At 39.1% G+C, this 18,749-nt stretch overlaps 1 protein-coding gene across 1 annotated transcript in view; it reads left to right on the plus strand.

Annotated features, from left to right (window-relative positions):
* The first annotated feature begins 3,419 nt into the window (after positions 1 to 3,419).
* DDX43 (DEAD-box helicase 43) overlaps positions 3,420 to 18,749 on the plus strand; it is a 22,864-nt gene continuing 7,534 nt past the window's right edge. Inside the window, exons 1-11 of the mRNA XM_075145323.1 lie at positions 3,420 to 4,592; positions 5,253 to 5,308; positions 5,693 to 5,825; positions 7,183 to 7,290; positions 7,827 to 7,908; positions 9,597 to 9,753; positions 9,831 to 9,949; positions 10,216 to 10,326; positions 11,749 to 11,890; positions 16,650 to 16,750; positions 17,529 to 17,636. Of these exons, the coding sequence (XP_075001424.1) occupies positions 4,253 to 4,592; positions 5,253 to 5,308; positions 5,693 to 5,825; positions 7,183 to 7,290; positions 7,827 to 7,908; positions 9,597 to 9,753; positions 9,831 to 9,949; positions 10,216 to 10,326; positions 11,749 to 11,890; positions 16,650 to 16,750; positions 17,529 to 17,636 (1,457 nt within the window). The 5' untranslated portion in view covers positions 3,420 to 4,252. The remainder of the gene's footprint in view (positions 4,593 to 5,252; positions 5,309 to 5,692; positions 5,826 to 7,182; positions 7,291 to 7,826; positions 7,909 to 9,596; positions 9,754 to 9,830; positions 9,950 to 10,215; positions 10,327 to 11,748; positions 11,891 to 16,649; positions 16,751 to 17,528; positions 17,637 to 18,749) is intronic.

Raw genomic sequence — 18,749 nt, forward strand, 5'->3', positions numbered from 1 at the left:
CTTGAAGCACAATTTCCTCGCCACTGATTTGCGATATAATTTACCACATTCAGTCTTTCCTGTTTTCTTTTATGTGCAGTCTGATCATACTAAAGTCTGATTACAACAGTAATTTTGTGAGGATAAATAGGATTTTTTCCACATCTCACTTCATTTAACTATTAACTTATTTGAATGTCTGCAGTTTATCCAGACAGATCTGTAAGTTTAAAGCCCTATCCAAAATTTTAAAACTTACAAGTTTTTTTCAGGCTTTTCTTTCTTTTTCCTAACGGTTTATGGTGCCTTTCTTGCCTTTCATACGAAGCATCCCATTGGGCTAAGCGTAAACCTGCGCTTAGATTCAGTTAAGGAGCAAGAGATAGGGCACATGACAACTGTGTGTCAGTAATGAAACTCCCTTCCCCTCAACAAGATTGAAAAATCAAGGCACCATGAGCTGGACTCCACGCTTCCACCTTCATCTGCATGAGCAGATGGCTGCACCCCCACTGAGCCTGGAAGGCGTCAATGGGAGAACTGAGCATTGGCCGGCCCTGCCTGTAAAGACTCCGTACAGAAACAGGGCCTTGGGTTTTGCTGATAATTTATCTCACAGAAACTTGGTATTTTTGCCTTAAATGACATGCTTGAGTCCTTCTAATTTTAAGTTAATTTATTTAATACAATTTTGTGCACAAAAGAATGAATTCTATAAATTATGTATGAAAATGTTAATGTCTTTACAAAGTACTAATAAATCCAGAAGATCATATCTTTTCAAATTATGGTTTAAAATCCTAATTTTTTTCTTTTATGCTCACGATTATTATTTTTGTAGCTGCAAGTCTTATCATATAGGAATTTTTTAACATAATATTGATAGAAAATAGAAAGAGTAGTGAATATATAAAATTCTGGAGAGGAAGAATTGTTTGTTTGGATTTTTATAAGCTTTGCTCGTATTTTCTCATGAGGAGTTTCCTGTTTCTACGCTCTCTCTTTAAAAGACAGTGTCATGACTGACAGTCATTCATTGGTTTCACAAAAGAAGGAGCTGTCTGGCTTTTCAGGTCTTGTCCTGAGCTGCTTATTAAAGTCCAGCTCATGACAGCTAGTAAGAATTGTTCATGAGTAGGCACAAAGGACAATTTTTTTTCTGATTTACAATCCACTTGAGGATTGTTGCAGAGAGAATTTGAACTTAAGTAAGAGCATCAGGAATTAAGCCTTATCCAAATAACTGTTTTCTGATCAGCATGTTTCTTGTACCTGATTGAAGAGAGAACTGAAAAGAATAGTTTTGATGATTACTATTTGTTTAAAAATTTGTATTTGCTCCTGGCTTATATGATCTATACTTTTTATTTAAATATGAATATAGTGTTTTAGCCTAGGGTTCAAGATTGCAAAGATCATACACTTTTATTCACAGTGCCCACAGTTGTTCCACATGTTTTTGAGATAATCCTACTTAAAGTGACTGCTCTCATTATAGTATGGTGATGAGTAATTCACCTGCTCTTCTGTGGTAAGTCAAATCATACTGAATCAGTGATGTATAGTAGAACATCTGATGTACAGTAATATTTCTGGATTGGGACCTGCAATCCTTACTCAAGCAAAAATTCTATGGAATTCATTTATTCTATTGAATTCAAGAATTTTTCTTGAATCAGGAGCTCAGATTCAAATCCTTATTTTGTTGGGCATCTGTTTAAAGTGAAAATGGTAATATTCCAGTTATTTCCTGAGGAAACTAATACTTAGCTGAATTTACCCATGTCACATTGACTATATAAAAAATAACGCACAAAGTATTGATGTAAAAAGGGAAGAAGAGAAGGGACATTTTTAAAAAGCACAGAGAAAACGATAATAATCAGAAAAGCGGAGTAAGCAGGAAAAGAAAATATAACAGCAAAGGAACGAAAAAAGGGTTTAAATACTTGAGGCTAAATTCATCCTTGGATGGCTTCACTGATTTCAATGAATTCACTGCCCAACTGGGTGAAGTTCAGCCTCCATTGGGATAATCAGGCTCAGTTCCACTGACCTTAAAGGAACTGAACCCATCTATACCAGGAATGAACTTGCCTCTGGGCCAACTTTTATCCTGACTCATATGTCATGCAATCCTTTTGGATTCATTAGGTTTGAATGAAATACAGGTCAGAAAAGAATTTGCCCCAGATATTTCTGCTTCACATTTTTTTTCAAGTGTGTTAATCGACTTAATTCAAATGGATTACAACATCACATAAAGTGCTGTCACTGTCTAAAAAGGTTAATCGGTTTTTGAAATAAGAATTGTCCCCTGCGGCGTCAGTGGAAGCATGTAATATTTTCCTGTTCATTCATCTGGATGCAAATGTAGCCATTCATTCAGCTGTGGCCACACACAGGACAATTCCAGACATATCCAATATCATCTGCTACTGGAAGCATTTTTTACTTCTTTGAAAGATAAAAAGCCAGTTTCGTAACAGGCTTAGAAAGCACGAAGGCTGCTTCCACTGACACTGCAAGACATTAGCCAGTACATTACAATGTTAACTGTAACTTCTTGACAAAGTTGAATCCATATTGTTGTTAATAAAAAATGATTTGAAAAGTACCACGCTTACCGTTTTTTTCTCCTTACATAAATGATTGCATGGTGTAGGCACATATCAGGCAAAAAAAAATTTAAACTTGTTCATTGTTTTCCTTTTGAAGTTTTGTAATTTTTTTATTAAATGGACCAAAACACCACAAAGGAAGTTTACTAGAATAGAACGTGCACAAACTAGTCTGATACATTCAGTTTCTGGTAACTGTTTGCAGCAGAGTATACTTAAACTTCAGATGTTTCAGCACCTCTATGAAAATTAGTTTGGAAGTTATTATTACCTACCCTGTTAGAGAAATGGGAATTGATTCAGGATCAGCAATCAGGGGCCTGTACGAGGAGCAGGATTCCTAAGGGAAGGCCCATTCCCTACCTCAGTTTAACTTGAGTCCTTGGTGAAGCCCTTTCCTCTGCACTGAATCACAAAAGTTGCTCTAGAATGCTACCACACCAAACCTACAGCCTCTTTCTCCTCATCGCAGTTCCTGCAGTCCTGCTGAAGATAAGCTGACAAAAAACACAGGACAGGAAAAAAGGCAAACATGTACGCGCACTCTTTTTTTGTAAAACTGGGCGGTCTTGCTTCATGTGTACATAGAGATAGTAGGGAAGGCTCAGAAGACAGCAGTGTGAAGCTTTTCCCTGTTGAGTTACCTCGCTGATCACAACGGCCAGGCACAGACAGTAATCTGCATGTATAAAGACACATATATAAATATTCACCATTCAGCTCTGTGCAACAGGAATACAAGACTGTGCCTAAAAGGGAGATTTAAACCCTCAATCATTTAGCAGATTTTCAACGTAACTGAAGGGGGGGGTGTGTGTGTTAGTTTTTTCTTATGTTTTTTTAATGTGAGGGTGATTGAGCACTGGCCCAGGGAGGTTGTGGAAATATCCTTGGAGATCTTCAGAAGCAGAAGACACCTGGACACAGTCCTGGGCAACTGGCTTTTGGTGACCCTGCCTGAGCAGGGGGTTGGATAAGATGACCTCCAGAGCTCCCTTCCAACCTCAGACGTTCTGTGATTCTATTTCCAATATTGTATCAGCTTCAGTACATTCAGTCATACTAAAATCTTCATTAAAGTATCATTAAAGCTTAATTTGAGATTAAATATTAAGACTTCCCTAAAAAATTCAGACCACAATGTATCAGCATGACACGAGCCTAGACACCCAGCAACATTAGTCACTGCCACCCTCACTCCCCAGCCCCCCCTTGAGGCTGCCTGCCTGCCTTCCCCCTCCCCACCCCACAGACTTCGGGGGCTTACCACACGTTCAGGACTGAGTTCTCCCCCTCCTGTCCTAAAACACCGCCTCTTCCTGAGTGGAGCCCACCCAGAGCTGCCCCGAGGCCGGCAGAGGAGAAGTGAGCAGGGAAGGAGGGGAGGGCAGGACTCGGGACTCGGCGCCCCTCAGCGGCTGCGCAGCGCGCCCCTGAGCCCCGTCCCGGCCCCAACGGCGGTGAACGGTGCGGGCGCGAGCTCAGCCTCAGGCTTGGCAGGGGCGGCCATAGGTTCTCCCACCCCCGAGCGGCCTTGCCGAGCCAGCCAATCACTGCTTAGAGAGCGGCCGCTCTGGCCAATCAGCGTGCCCCTAGCCTAAGACGCGCCAAGGCCTGCCACATGGGCTGTGGAGCCGTACGGGAGAGCCGCCATGTCTGACTGGGACACGAGCAGCGACGAGGATGCCGGTGCGCCGGGTCGGCCGCCATCTTCTGCCGCCGGGCGCCTGTGGCAGGCGCCTCCGCCGACCCCTTCGCAGAGCCGCGCCTCCGTAGAGGGCGGCGGGGCACAAAGGAGCGCTGAGTGGCGGTGGGAGGCGGCGGCGGCCAGCCTCGGAGAGGAGGAGTGGGAGCCTCGAGGCGCGGCAGGCTCCCGCGGCCCGGGAGAGGTGGCGCGGCAGCAGCCGCCCCAAGCCGCCGCCGGCCAAGCTCGGGACTCCGCGGCGCCCCTCTGCTTCCACCTCGATAGCGCACTGGTCGGGGCTCTCATAGGTAATAACGGCCGCACCCCCACCCCCGGGGTGCTTGGCCCCTTAAGGAAAGCGGGTGGGGGTGGGGGTGGGGGAGGGGGAGAGGACCCGGCCGCGCAGAGGTTTGTTCGTGTGGGCCCCTGCCCTTCCCTCTGTACCCCGAGGAGGTCCATCGCTGCCTTCCATCTCCCTGGCCATGGAAGGACCCCAGCCCCTCGTGATCCCCTTAACAGCTTTCTCACCTGGGGATGGCAGGATGCTTTTGCAGAGTAGTGGCTGAAGAGTGGAGCTCTCCCACTCGCCAGGGTAGCTGAGCTTTTCCTCCCTAAAGTGGTTGGGTTGATGTCGGATTCCCATGGCCAGCAGTCTGTAAGTGGGCTGAAGTCCCTCTCCAGTCACCTGGAGGAGGGGTGGCTCTCTCTTGAGCTGGTTTTGCTGTTTCATCTCTTCAACTGAGGTGCCTTCCCAGCCCCCCACATGCACCTTGCGTTTGGTTAATTGCCAAAAAAGTTGCCTGCATTTTCCAGTAGTTTGGTGTCACAAGTTCTTTTATTTATGGATGCATGCACTCATACGGAGGTCTTAGGTTTTAGTCACAACCAAAATACTTACAGTTACTATGTGTAATTTTTGACAGTTTGGCCTAAATGTCTGTAATACCTGCAGTGTATCTTTATAACAGGTCGGGGCGGAACTAAAATAAGAGAACTTGAGGATTCTTCGGGTTCCAGGATAAAGGTACCATGTGCTGTGTGTCATCCAGGCTTGGACTCTGTTGGGAACATACTTGGGTTTGCTTCCATGTAAACCAGCATTACTGCAGCAAGTTGAAGGGTGTTGCAATAGCTGTAATAATGCTGCTCTTTTACAAAAATTGGTAAAAAGGAAATGGAATTGAGGGTGTAGCTTGACTGGTATGTAAAAGTAGGAAAAGCTTACTGATTTCACCCCCCCACTTAAGTATGCATTAATTTCCCTTTCTTATAGGTAGGGAATTAAAGGGCCTTTTCCTGAGAAATTCAAATTCAGGAAGAAAAAATAAAAGACCCTTTTCAGCATATATTCTTATATAATGTTTGTCTTTGCAGTATTAAAAAACTCAGTAAGGTTTTATGAACATAGGTTATAAAGGGAACCTATGAAGCTGAAGTAAAGATTTTTGGCAGCGTTGCTGTGCAAAACAAAGCCAGGATGTTGATTGATGATGCTGTTACAAGATCTGGACAAAACTACGTTAGAGGTGGGACTGAGAAAGGTAAGAAATGTGGTTTTGGAAAAAAAAATACTGTGGATTGTCTTTCCATATATTTGGTACTTTGCTGGAGAGTTTTTATATTGTTAGTATTTTACCAAAGTGAGTTAACTTTCATATTGTTCTTGGACAATGACATACCTCCTTAAACCAGAAATATCTAGACATCCTCCTTTCTCAGCTATGAACAGTTCCCCCCGGCTCAAACTGCTGAACTTCTGTGAAAATCTGTTCGTGTGTGTTTTCAACAATTTTAATGCATGCAGAATGTTATACTACTTGGTTTCTTGCATTATCAGTCCGATTCCCCCAAAATACACATATTCGTTCTGGTATAAGTTTTAATATAGTATCTGTGCAGTATTAAAATTCAATAAGCTTTTATAAATGTAGTCTGTAAAGCAAACGTACTGATTATAGCACGGACGATGCTGACTTCTTACTACTTTGTGGGAAGTTAGCATTTAAGATTTGATGTTGCACATCATGCCTCACTTTACTAGGCTTTATTGTGTTAATTTTGTCTGTTACGTGGATATGTAAGTAATGATTGTATGTGGAGATGCTGCTTATGTTATTGGTATTTGTCTTGCTTGCCTGTGGAAAAAGTCGTTGGGAGCACGTACAACATCCATCACAGTTGTTGATCTGAGGCACTGATGAGAAAGAAGGGATCTGAGAGTTGTGTTCCAGTGTTAGAATAAGGAGTGGAGTAGTTGTGAGTTTTGGTTTTAGAAGTGCCCCAGAAGGTGGACAAGTATCTTTCAAGAGGCTAGAAATAGTGAACTCTTCCTTAGTATGCATGACTGTGTTTTCCCCATGTTTTCTGCTTTTCCACTAATACATAATTGTGTTGCCATTTATATCTTCAGTGTAAAACCTTTCTTAAGAAGTGTTAACCTCATCAAAAAAGAGGTATAGAGTGTAACTACACTGAGGCTTTATTGTGGTGATGTTGGATGCTTTAGAAGTAAGCCTTGCTCTTGTAGCTGTTAAAAATAAAGCTTTCTGTCTGCGTATTATCTACTGGGTTCAGAAGTTTTTCAAAAGCCTGCTGCACAACAAGCCTCATTTATAGCTGGAGGAGCAGCATTTCAGAACCTCTCATTACTTTCTTTAGGTAGCTAAAGATGTTGAAATGCTTCTGTTTTATATCAGAACTGGGTTTGTACAGGTTTTACTGATATTTCAGGCTAAGACCTAGGAAGGAATTTTCTATTTAAATGCTTCATGTCTATTCAAAATCACATAAGAGGCCTTACAATAGAAAAAGAAAATAAAGTGTCTGTTTTGAGGGGGGTTCTTCCCCACCCTCCAACAGATTCCATCAAACAGCAGCATTTTGGTACTAACTCCACAGGAAAAACCTTGGACGTTATCAAGCCTGAAAATAACCCAAAGAAATTGGTGATTAACTGGGCCTCTCTTCGAGAAAACAAAGCTAAATATGAAGCTATGAAGTGGGCAGGTTAGTTTTAAAATTTTCATTATGTGGTACTTGTCTTCATATGATAAATCTGTTGAACGTGTAAATGTTTTTAATTTTTGCTTTGAGATGACTGAATCTTTCAGTGTCCAAATTAGTTAAGTATTTGCAGTGAAGCGACCATGTCAGCATTTCTTAGCATGGTCACGGAGGACACTGTAGTTGCTGTGTGAAGACTTAAACATACTACTCGGTATTTTGACTACACCCTTTGAAAATGCTGTTGTTTTGTATATGGCCACAGCAAAAATCTGAGAATTGTTAAATGTTATACTACATTTGTTAGTAGAAATTACTTTAGAACTTGAAATGTGGGGAAGTGGTTCTTTTACAGATACTTAAGTTTTTGTCTCGGCCTTCATCTTTTACGTGAACAGTAGTCTTCCACTGCTTTTGACTAGTCTCCTAGTACAAGGCACAGTCTGGGGTTTGGGATTTCCATCTTAAGCTTTAGCAGACTTACCCTGAATCTGTAGCATTTCTTACTGACTCAAGTTTACTTTTTCTGATTGTTTAAGATTTGCCTCCAATTGAGAAAAACTTCTATAAAGAATCATCAAGGACTGCATCTATGTCACAAGAAGAAGTGGAATTGTGGCGGTAAGATCATTTCTATAGGGAACCATCTGCTTGGCAAAAATAACTATTAAGGTATAAAGCCCAGAAAGTGGGAGATAAAATACTGAGACAGAAGCATTAATGTTAGGGTCTTTTAATAACTTAGGTGTTCTTAGGAATTAAACAATAAGTAGCAGATGAGGTATTATTAGTTGCTTTGGAAATTAGCTTTAGGGATTAACTGCTTCTCTAAAAGCGTTTGATCTAGTTGACTTTCAGAAGGGAAAAAAATCAAGACAGTTCATTGGCTTTTGGCTGTTGCTGTCTCATGAAATGCAAAGAATGTTCATGTTTTCTAGGTCCCTCCAAATATTATTGTTCACATATTGAATACTTCTTGGCCGCCATTTTTTCCCATATATTTTAGTCAAATACCATCTTCAGAACAGATTTCAACATCTATTACTCTTCTCTTCCTATCTGCCTATCTATCTTGTCTTTACAAGTACGTCCTGGTGAGTACATGCCTCAGTTAACTGTATCCATTCATTTTGATCCAGCAATCTACATCGTTACTTGCAAGAAAAGCAGATCATCTGTTTCAAGTGATTGGTAATAGTTTCAACCCTTTTCAGTAGTTCTAATGAAGTTGGTGAACATTCTTGAAGCGTTACCTTTTATTACTTTTCTTTTTGCACGGTGTTTGTTTTTTCTCTTGCATGCCCACCAGAGAACACCACCTTGCCACAGTGAGCGAAGCATGGAATTGACACCTGTTTCCTTAAAGTATATGTACCTGTTCTCGTTAGAGCTAGTCAAGAGCAACAACAGATTGTTCTGTAGGTTCAGAACATGCATTGAGGAATAGCGCTTCTGTAATAAAGGAATGTTTTTCCTTTTTCATTTAATCTGTCTGCTTTAAGGAAAAAAAGACAGTAATTGGGGAAAAAAAAAAAAACCAACACCAAACATCTTTAGTAAACATGAGGAAAGGTTGAATTATCCATTCTTTTCCTAGCCCACACCCCACTTGAAGAAAAACTATTTGCTGAATGAAATCTTCAGAAGAGTACAGGACTGGAATGAAGATAAACTACTCATGCACGTTAATACCTCTTAACTGGGGGGAGCCTCAGAACCTCAGTTTTTAATGTAGCTTTTTGTGTGCGTTATTGTGTTTTGGGTTTTGTTTGTTTGGGGTTTGGTGGTTTGGTTTTTTTTTTTTTGGAGCTTGTCTTACTGACCATGTTCTTTTTTCTAAACTGTTCTGTTTGTATTTTCTAGAGCATCCAGGGAGCTGCTCTGAAAATATTTTGGGAGGGCTTTTGTCAGAATGTAGGGTTCTGACAAAGAAGTCCAATGCATTCCTATGAGTTCTAGGTTGTCTTTAGGTTTAAAAACTTGTCACAGTTATTTAATTTGTAATAGAGTATAATTGAAGTCTGATAAGACAGGACTGCAGTTCATGTTAATATCCATATATAATTTCAAATTAGTCATTCTTAAGAAAGAATGGTGATTGATGCCTCCAGGAGAAGTGTTTCTGTAGTAAGGCTTTCTTAAAAGTTAGAAGAATAGTTACAAGTCTCATTCAAGAGCCTGAACTTGTTTTCTGTTGTTCCAGGAATTTAAAAAAAAAAAAAAAAGTCAGAAGGACAGTCTTTTGTGTTAGCTCTACTTTTTCAGATAACGAGACTTTAAAGCAATTGCACTTCTTTAATTCTATACAGGAAAGAAAATAATAATATAATCTGTGATGACTTAAAAGAAGGTGAAAAGCGCTGCATTCCCAATCCTGTTTGTAAATTTGAAGATGTATTTGAACATTATCCTGATATTATGGCTAATATAAGAAAAATCGGTTTTCAAAAACCTACACCAATTCAGGTACTTCTTTAGTTTTGATGACTCTTTAACTGAAGCTTAAGAGAAAAGTATATTTAATATTTGTTGTTTTATGTTAGTCCCAGGCATGGCCGATCATACTCCAAGGAATTGATCTTATTGGTATAGCACAGACTGGTACGGGGAAGACACTAGCGTACTTGATGCCTGGATTCATTCACTTGACTTCACAACCAATGTAAGGACTGCTCACATGTCTGACTTGTTTAGCTGTGGATACTTGCCCCCCACCCCCCATGTGGTGGTTTTCTAGTAAAGAAGATAAAAATCATAAATTGGAAAAAAATTATAAACCTGGTGGAGTAAGTGCCAAATTTGTCACCATAAATTCTGTTAGTAGCAGTGTACTGAGAAAGTCTAGTACAGTATAAAAAGATTCAGTGTCAGATGTGATGGACTTTGCCTAGCCTTATATACCCACATTCTAAAGATGCTTTATTGCAGATCCAAAGATCAGCGTGGGGGGCCAGGAATGTTAGTCCTTGCTCCCACTCGAGAACTAGCGCTTCAAGTACAGGCAGAGTGTTCAAAGTATGCATACAAAGGAATTAAAAGGTAATCTTACTTCTCACTTGCTTATTAAGTAATTTTTATCCTACCACTTATGGTTTAATTCACCTTCTAAAATAATTGCATTTGCTAAGAGAGGAGGGGAAGGTAGTAAATGCAGAGTTCGTATTTTCCCAGTTTTTAGAATGCCTGTTTTCACTACATTCATGATAAAAATCTATTTCTTATATAGTTGGACTTCTCTCTATTGTAGCTTTGTCTGTTGCTTCTTGTCCTTCTGTGTGGACAGCTGAGAAGAGTCTGACTGTGTCTTCTCGACACCTCGCTGTTAGGTAGCTGTAGGCAGCAATAAGATCTCCCTGAGCCTTCTCCTCTTCAGGCTGAACAAGCCTGGTTACCAGCTTCTCACGTTATGCACTCCATCCTCTTGACCATCTTGATAGCTGCCTGCTGGACTTACTCCAGTGTGGGTATGTCTGTCTTGTAATAGAGGCGGGGGGTACAAAAACTGGATATTGTCCTTGAGGTGTGGTCTCACAAGTACTGAATAAAGCAGAATAATGAGTTCTCTCAACCTGCTGGCTACCTTCTCCATAGTACACAGCTGGCTTTCTTTTCTGTGGGGTTACACTGCTGAATAATGTTCAGTTTCTTGCCCACCCAAGTCTCTTCTGCAAAGCCGTCTTCTAGCGTAGGGTAATCTCAGCCATGGGATAATTCCATCCCCATCTTTGCTTTTGTTAAACTTCATGGGATTCCTGTCAGCCCATTTCTCTAGCCTTTTGTGGTCCTTCTGAGTAACAGCCTAGCCCTCAACTGCTCCCCTGATTTGGCTTCATCCACAAACCTGCTGAGAGTGTAGGTCTTCATTTAAGCTATTAAACAGACATTACTATACTCCGAAACGTACTTTTAGGGCTCTCTGGTAAATTTGTATAGCATTCAGAATTAGTCTTGTAGTCATCAAATAGTCTTTGTAGTCATCAAATGCTGAAATGTACGTTCTGCTTCCTACCCAAAAATACTAAGGAGTTTTACAGAGCATGTTAAGTTTGTGTGTAAGCCTAATACCTTATCGAGTGTGTTGATTCTTTTAACAGAAAAACATCTGATTTTTTTATGGTACTGTTTAGAAAATCATGCATCCTTTCATATGTTAAGCTATTTTTGAATATTTTCATAACAATCCAAAACATACTTGTAGCTTAATAGCTATCTTCCTTCCTTTCATGATTACTTTCACTGCAATTTCAGCAGAAAGCTGTTGCTGAACTGTTGAGGGAGTATCATTCAATGTTAAGTCCATTATTTACTGTGATACCGTCAGTCACATTTACTGTATTCCTTCCTCTTGGTAATACCAGATGATACTTTTTAAAATTAATCAACATACTGGCATTTATTTGAAAAAGATTTACTTTAGTTGAACCTTAATACACTACTTCTGTAAAACATTTTATTTTTCAGTATTTGCATATATGGTGGTGGGGACCGAAAAGGACAGATAGATGTGGTTACCAAAGGTGTGGATATCGTTATTGCTACTCCTGGCAGACTGAATGATCTTCAGATGAACAACTTCATAAATTTGAAGAGCATAACATACTTGGCAAGTAGCTGATACGGAATGAGTAATGCACCTGTTGGGAAATGGTTGGCTTAGTGCGAACTTAAGCTTTAATGAAGTTTTCTTTAAACTTCTTAATCTTAATTACAATACATCTTAACATTGAGATTGATGTTGGAGAGATGGTTCATATTTACCGTAATTGCATTGCATATGTGGAATATTCCTTAGAAAAAAATAAAATAGGCTTCTAGCACAGTAAGCATTTTAAAGATGCTAAATTGTTATCTCATATTAATGTTTGCTGTTTTAAAGTTCATTTTGTCAAGATCAGTTATTAATGGATGAAATGCCTTTCCCAAGTTGTCTTTTCCTTTTCTTTTAAAGGTTACCAGTGACTCAAGTCCTTATTAGAACTTGTGCAGTAAGCACCAGAGTCACAAACAGTTAGATCTTTAGATGTTTGGGAGACTGACTTTCTTTTGATCTCAGTGGGAAAATAGCCATGTAAACATTGTTATGAATCCTTAGGTCTTCATTTCATTCTTGCCTTTTGCTGTGCTGGACACTTAAAACCATTGTTATTTTGTAAAATACTTTCATATATTTAAATAATTTCTTGTCTGTTTAACTGATGACTTGTTGCCTAGTTTGACAGTTTGGCCTGCCTTCCCTCCCTTATCTCCATCCCCACTCCCCTCTAAGGGTTAATATCACGAAATACTGATTTAGGATCCTGCCCACTATGCCAATTTGTCGCGAATGAGTGGTTTTAAGGTTGCTTAAAGAATCACTGGCAAAAGGTATCAGCGAAAGGTGATTTTAATAGAAATTTATAAAAGCGCAACTTAACAGAATTCGATGGCAAGGTTCACTCTTACTCATCACACTGATTAAGTACACACAGGCAAAATTTTGTCAGAATTATGTTGGAATGATTTATAGAAAGACCAAGAACAAAAGGGTAAGGAAGACCCTCCCATTGAGTCACGAGGTTCAGAGTAGACCCCCTTGCTTTCTAAACTCCTTCTCAGAGGGGAATCTGGGTGCGGCTGGATCTACCCCTAGTCTCAGACCTGGTCAATGGTTTATGCCTAAGGGGTTATATATGTTTAGCAGTGACCTAAAGTTCATTCACAGTTTTAAGGTAGATCATAAGATTTTGACAGCACTTAATCATTGACTAATTTAACAGTTACAATCAAGTTTACTACAATTAATAAATTACAGATTATGCTTATTGTTAGTTATCAAAATAATACACGCACACACAAGGGCCCATAGCGAGGTAAATTCATGAAAGACAAAGGCCTATAGCTAGATAAAGATACCGGTTAAAAATTCCCCTCGAGTCTGTGAAATACATTAAATGTCTTGGGGCTTCTCAACGGATGAAGGGTTGAGCCCTGAGGAGTGTCTCGGCCAAGGAGTGTTTCAGCCCAGGTCCCAGCGGTCCTCCGAATGTCACAAACTCGAGATCTCGTTTGTGAACTCTGAGAGGTGTCGCACTCAGAGGGAGACTCGGCGCAGCCCGCTGTGGTCCAGGAGAGCTGAAAGGGTCTCGCTTGGGACGGCTGTTCATAGGTTTGCCAGATGATTGGTTTTAGTCATCAGTAAATTTCCATCTTGGCCACTATCCGAGGTGGTCCGGGTTGGTAATTATGGTATTGTTCCACAGTAACCATGGTACTGTTCCACTTGAGCTATGACCCAGGTAGGGAATGCTTCAGGGCTGTCAGAGATGACGGATTATCCCCTGCTTTTGTTCCCTACCTTGATCAGGTAGCCGGTGTTCCTGGTACGATCAGTGTCGCTCCCCACCTTAGCCATGCAAGAGTGCCTGGTACGGTCAAGGGACGCTCAATTGCCCAACTCGTTGCACAATGGCTAAGGCCTAAGAGGAGTTCCTGAGATCATAGAATGGCCCAGGGGAAGGGGGGAAATGCACCATCACAGTTAAACACTCATTATGCTGTAATAAGTTAGCTGCAGTTCTAGGTAATAGTTGTGAGCTTACTGGCAAGGCCAGTAGTGGCATAGCATCATTAGAAATTTGGCCATCTGGAAAAAAAGAATATTATTGAAGACAGGAAGGTAGCCTCATGTAGAAGAGTAACATGTAATTGCTAAGCCGGAGGAAAAAAGGCCTGAAAACCTGCTTTATGAGAACTGTAGGAACATCAGTAATCTTTCTCTACCAAGGTGAAGTATGGTCATACTACAAGCACACACTGCTTTGTAAAGCAAAGAACATGTATGTAACCAAAGTCAGATGTTTCAGTATATGGAGGGTATAGTATAGTACAACATTACTAAAAAGAATTAGCTATCAAATTGAAAAATGTGATGATGTAAAGCAGGAGAAAACCATTTGTTGTTGTACCGCTAGCAGTTAAATATTTTCAGAAGATTGAAACCAGTGCAAGGACCATGTTTTGCAAAGTGGTTAATGTCTCATGCCTCAGACTTTCTGGAAATGCTGTGCTTCTTTAGGTCCCATATGAAAAGTTGGACATCCAAAATTCTACTGTTTTTAATGTTACCATATATTTTTCCTTGTAGATTCTTGTACTTTTAGATATATAAGGTGCTTTCTGTTTCCATAGCTTCATTGTCAATTTTCAGCCAACAAATAACTTAATTTTGCAGCCTTATTTCAGAGAAAAGAGAGGGGTATTAGATTTCAACTTTAACACCTTGGATGAAGAACGCTCTTCATTGAAGAGCTTCATTTACAGTTTTCATTTAAAGATATTGATGAGTCTTGTGAATGCACCCAAAGTGCTCTGAGTATTATTTGCTGGTACGATATAATTGTTTCCCAAAGGACTTCCAAGGTCAGAGACTGGGATACAATTGTTTGTTTAAAAAGCAAAGAAACAAACAAAAAACCAAACTCTGTTAGAGTTATACACTGTACAGAAGGTGCATTGGAGGCAGGGAATTTGTCGTCTTGCTTGACAGAACCATTAAGTTAGTTGCAGTCTTGATTCAGATTTTTAGGAACCCATTTATTCAAGATAGACTGCTGTTTTTCATGATTTCAGAAGAAAGACTGGGAAATTCTGTCATATATGATCTTTTGATTGTTTACAATACATGTGATTTGAAGATTGCCTTCTCTTTTGCTGTGATCAGCGTAAATCGTTATTCATTCATCAATAATCTGAGTGCTTTTTTCTTTTGACCTTATGCTCATAAAGCAGAAGTAAGGAAATAGGAGTTGTGCATAAATAATGGGGAAGCATTTAGGGGAAAGAGTTAAAAAAAAAATATATAAATCATGAAGTAGGGTATAGAAGGTAGATTGGAGTAGTCCTTTTATTCTTCAAATACAAAAAAATAGTGTAAAACTTACCAATAACTAATTTAAAACTGAGGAAAGAAAATAGTTTTCACGTGAAGAACTGGCTTGTAAGAATTTCTTGCCAAGAAATAGAACTGAAATGAGTAATATTAACAAACAAGTAAATATGTATAGTTAACAAGAAATCTTAGATTATGTCAGTTGGGGAGAGATTTAGCTTATAAGGACCTGGCTATGAGGCGTTTGGAAAAAATAATTGCTAGTATCTATCTTACATCTATTGCAGCCTTTATTCTTTATTAAGCAGCTATCAGAAATAAGGAAAGTAAACTTCAGCTACTCTGATCCATCTAATACACATACTTAAATGCTTTCTTCTCCCATTACAGCGAATTACCAGTGTGCTTAATAGTTTAGAAAGCTTCTGCTGCTGAAAGGGGCGTAGTAGCCAAGTCTGTATATAAAATTAGTGATGTTTCAGCCTTGCCATTGTATTAGAATCCAAGTAGTTAATGAAATCTCCATGAATTCTTTGAAAATAAAGAGAGTTAAATTAAAAAATAGAATTCCTGTCTTCTGTCTTTCAGCTGATGATTTGTTACCATTTCAGAGATTTACATAGATAATGTCCTAAAAACCTTTAATAGAATAAAACATCTGAAAAGAATGGAACAGCAAAATCAGGACGGTAGAAAGGGATTATCATCAAGTCTTATGTTTCCACATAAGTGACTGGAAAATGTCAATACTTAAAACCATGATCCATATAACTGTGATTTATATAAAACTTTATTTGAAAATTCAAGGAGAAAAATCAATCCTGGAATGCAGCCTTCTTCCTTTGTATGTGAATGTTTTCAGAGTCTCAGGTCTGCTTGTATATTAGAAGAAAGATCAGTTCCAAATAGTTGTACTCAGACCTTCAGCTCACTTGTTCTCTTTTGTTTTTTTTACCAGATGAAACAAGTTTGAGCTCTGGGAGTTCTGCAGTGTCCTAGTGTGAGCCAGGATATACAGTCTGGGTTTTTCTTACTTCTAATGAGGAACTAAATTGATAACTGATATTTTGGTTTGGTATGAGATCTCTAACAAGGTAGAAATGAGATTTCCTCTTTAAATTACTAAACAATTCTTACTGAAAGTGTGTTGTGTGGGGTCCCCTCCATTGTTTTTTTTTTTTTAATTCTGTGGTTAATTTTAGGTACCAACCAAAATATTGTTAAAACAAACAAACAGTTGTTATTTCTTCTTCATTGACTTTATGTGCTTTTAAAGGTGCTGTGGACTTTCTTGTTCTGCCTGCAAATGTATTACTAAATGAAAAAGCTTCAAGGAAATTGAAGAGGTGAAATAAAAGTTGAACAGGTTTTGCAATACATTATGGAGAGGATTCTGCAATTAAAATTGTTACCATTAAAATGGTCTGCTATGTAATGTCTTGCTGAAACCCTTATCTAAGGAACTAGACACAATAAATAACCTTGTTCTGAGCAGGTTTTAGATGAGGCTGACAGAATGTTGGATATGGGATTTGAACCTCAGATAATGAAGATCCTAATAGATGTGCGGCCTGACAGACAAACTGTTATGACAAGGTATGCTGACACAATAGTGCTCAGGACTTGAACACTAAAGTAAGGTTATTGAACAAGTTAACTTCAAAACAAATCTGTTGGTTTTCATATAACTTTTACTAGCCTAAATGGGAATGGCATCAGTTTTCTTTCTAATTCGTCTAGTCAGTCCTAATGAGTCATTTGACATTTTACTTTCATTTCTTGCCCCTTCTCTGATGTTTTGCATCAACTATGAAAAAACTGAGTTCTTCGCAAAAAGGAAGGTGTCCTGGGAGTGCTAGAATTTGCCATATCAATTTGAAATGCCAACTTCCATTTCTCCGTCTGGGACCAAATGTGTATCCTAACCTTCTGATCAGTATCTGTGCTAGTCTGTACCTGGATTAATTTTGAAATTATGCAGCTTTTGGGACCTTAACAATAGAATATCTCAACAATAATTTTTGTTATCGTATTTTGCATTGGAGCTGTTGTTTTAGAGATAAAAAGAGACTAGAAGCTTGCTTTTTAGGTATCATTGAACTACTAAACTCACTTTTGTCTTCATTAGAAAGGCTTCATAACTGTTGCCTGTACTTTTAACCTAGAAAGTTATCTTTAAAGCTTAAGTGCTGTTTACTAATAACTTCTTAAGATTATTTCTAAATGTTATATAAGCTCATTACTGTTAGGGCATGCTCAAGTGTTTCACTGGTGTATAAGAAAGAGAAGAAAGAAGAATATGGTGAAATTAATGAATTGGAGAAGATTTTGCACTCTCTTCTCATGTATGTTTTCCTCTTCACTTCTTGTTTAGTGCTACTTGGCCCGATGGTGTTCGTCGCCTAGCGAAATCCTATTTGAAAAATCCTATGATTGTATATGTTGGCACTCTTGACTTAGCAGTAAGTTGTTCTGTTCTTTTGTTGTTTATTTTTTTTCTTTTCTTTGGGAGAAGAACCTACAGTTAAACTGGGAAGTATTTTGCTTGTAACTATAGGTAGGTAAATGCATGTAACTTTAAAATCAATCCAAACTTTCAAAAAACAACTCCATATTATTCTTCTAAAGCTTCATTAAAAGTTTAGAAAGAACTAAAAAAAAAAAATAGAGAAGAACTTTGTTCTTGTGTTTCTGTAACAAGATCTTTAAGTCTTAGATCTTCAGTAGAAGACGTCACAAGCAGCAAGTATCAATCAAATTGAAGTTTGAATATTGTACTTTGCAGTGCCACGTGTTCTTGCCTGAACCCTTGTTTTTGCAGCCTTCACTTCTGTTCAGCAAGTTCTTGCTCCTTACTTACTTCTCCTTCTGAAAGTCGTCTTTCTAATGCGTACAGCTCCTTATCTGGATCTGTGTTTCTTAACTGCTGCTTTCTCAAAGAGAGCGGAAACTCCCTACTAAACTCCTGGAGGGCACTTGTCTAGAGCAGGAATGTATGTGTTAGAGTAAGAACTGACTTTAAAGTCCAAAACTTCTAATATGTAGGTGTAGTTGCATACTTGTTATGCTTTGAGGCTATGTGTACTTGGCTTCAGTACCAGCAGAATTTACAGAAATAGTAGTTCTTCCAAGATCTCCGCATCCTGGTCCAGAGATTGCTTTGAGTTTGGTTCTTAAATTATGAAATTTTCCTTTTCAGTTCCACTTTTTTAGTGATAGGGAATGAGGAAACTTAGTATCCAATACACTTTTAGGTAGAAATAGGGGGAAAATGTACTTTTCATCTGTTCTGTTCAGAACCATGCTTTTGTCAAAGGGCATTACTTGCCAAAGACGGAATTTGAAAGATACCAACAGCTATTGTAGCTTTCTTGTCTAATGCATTAATCTCTTTTATAGAACCTTCTCTTCATTGAAGAGGTGCCCTCTGGGGGGAAGAGCTCCCATGTGGAGAGAGAATTTTTCTATGTTCTTGACTGATTCTTCAACCCTTGCCACAAGATCATGATGCAGTGCCATGAGAATGTCTAAACCTTTATACTACTTACGTAGAATACTTTAGACTTTCTATGGCAACCTTCAAATATAATGGAGT

The sequence above is a fragment of the Calonectris borealis genome, chromosome 3 (genome assembly GCF_964195595.1).
Source record: "Calonectris borealis chromosome 3, bCalBor7.hap1.2, whole genome shotgun sequence".
Lineage (NCBI taxonomy): Eukaryota > Metazoa > Chordata > Aves > Procellariiformes > Procellariidae > Calonectris > Calonectris borealis.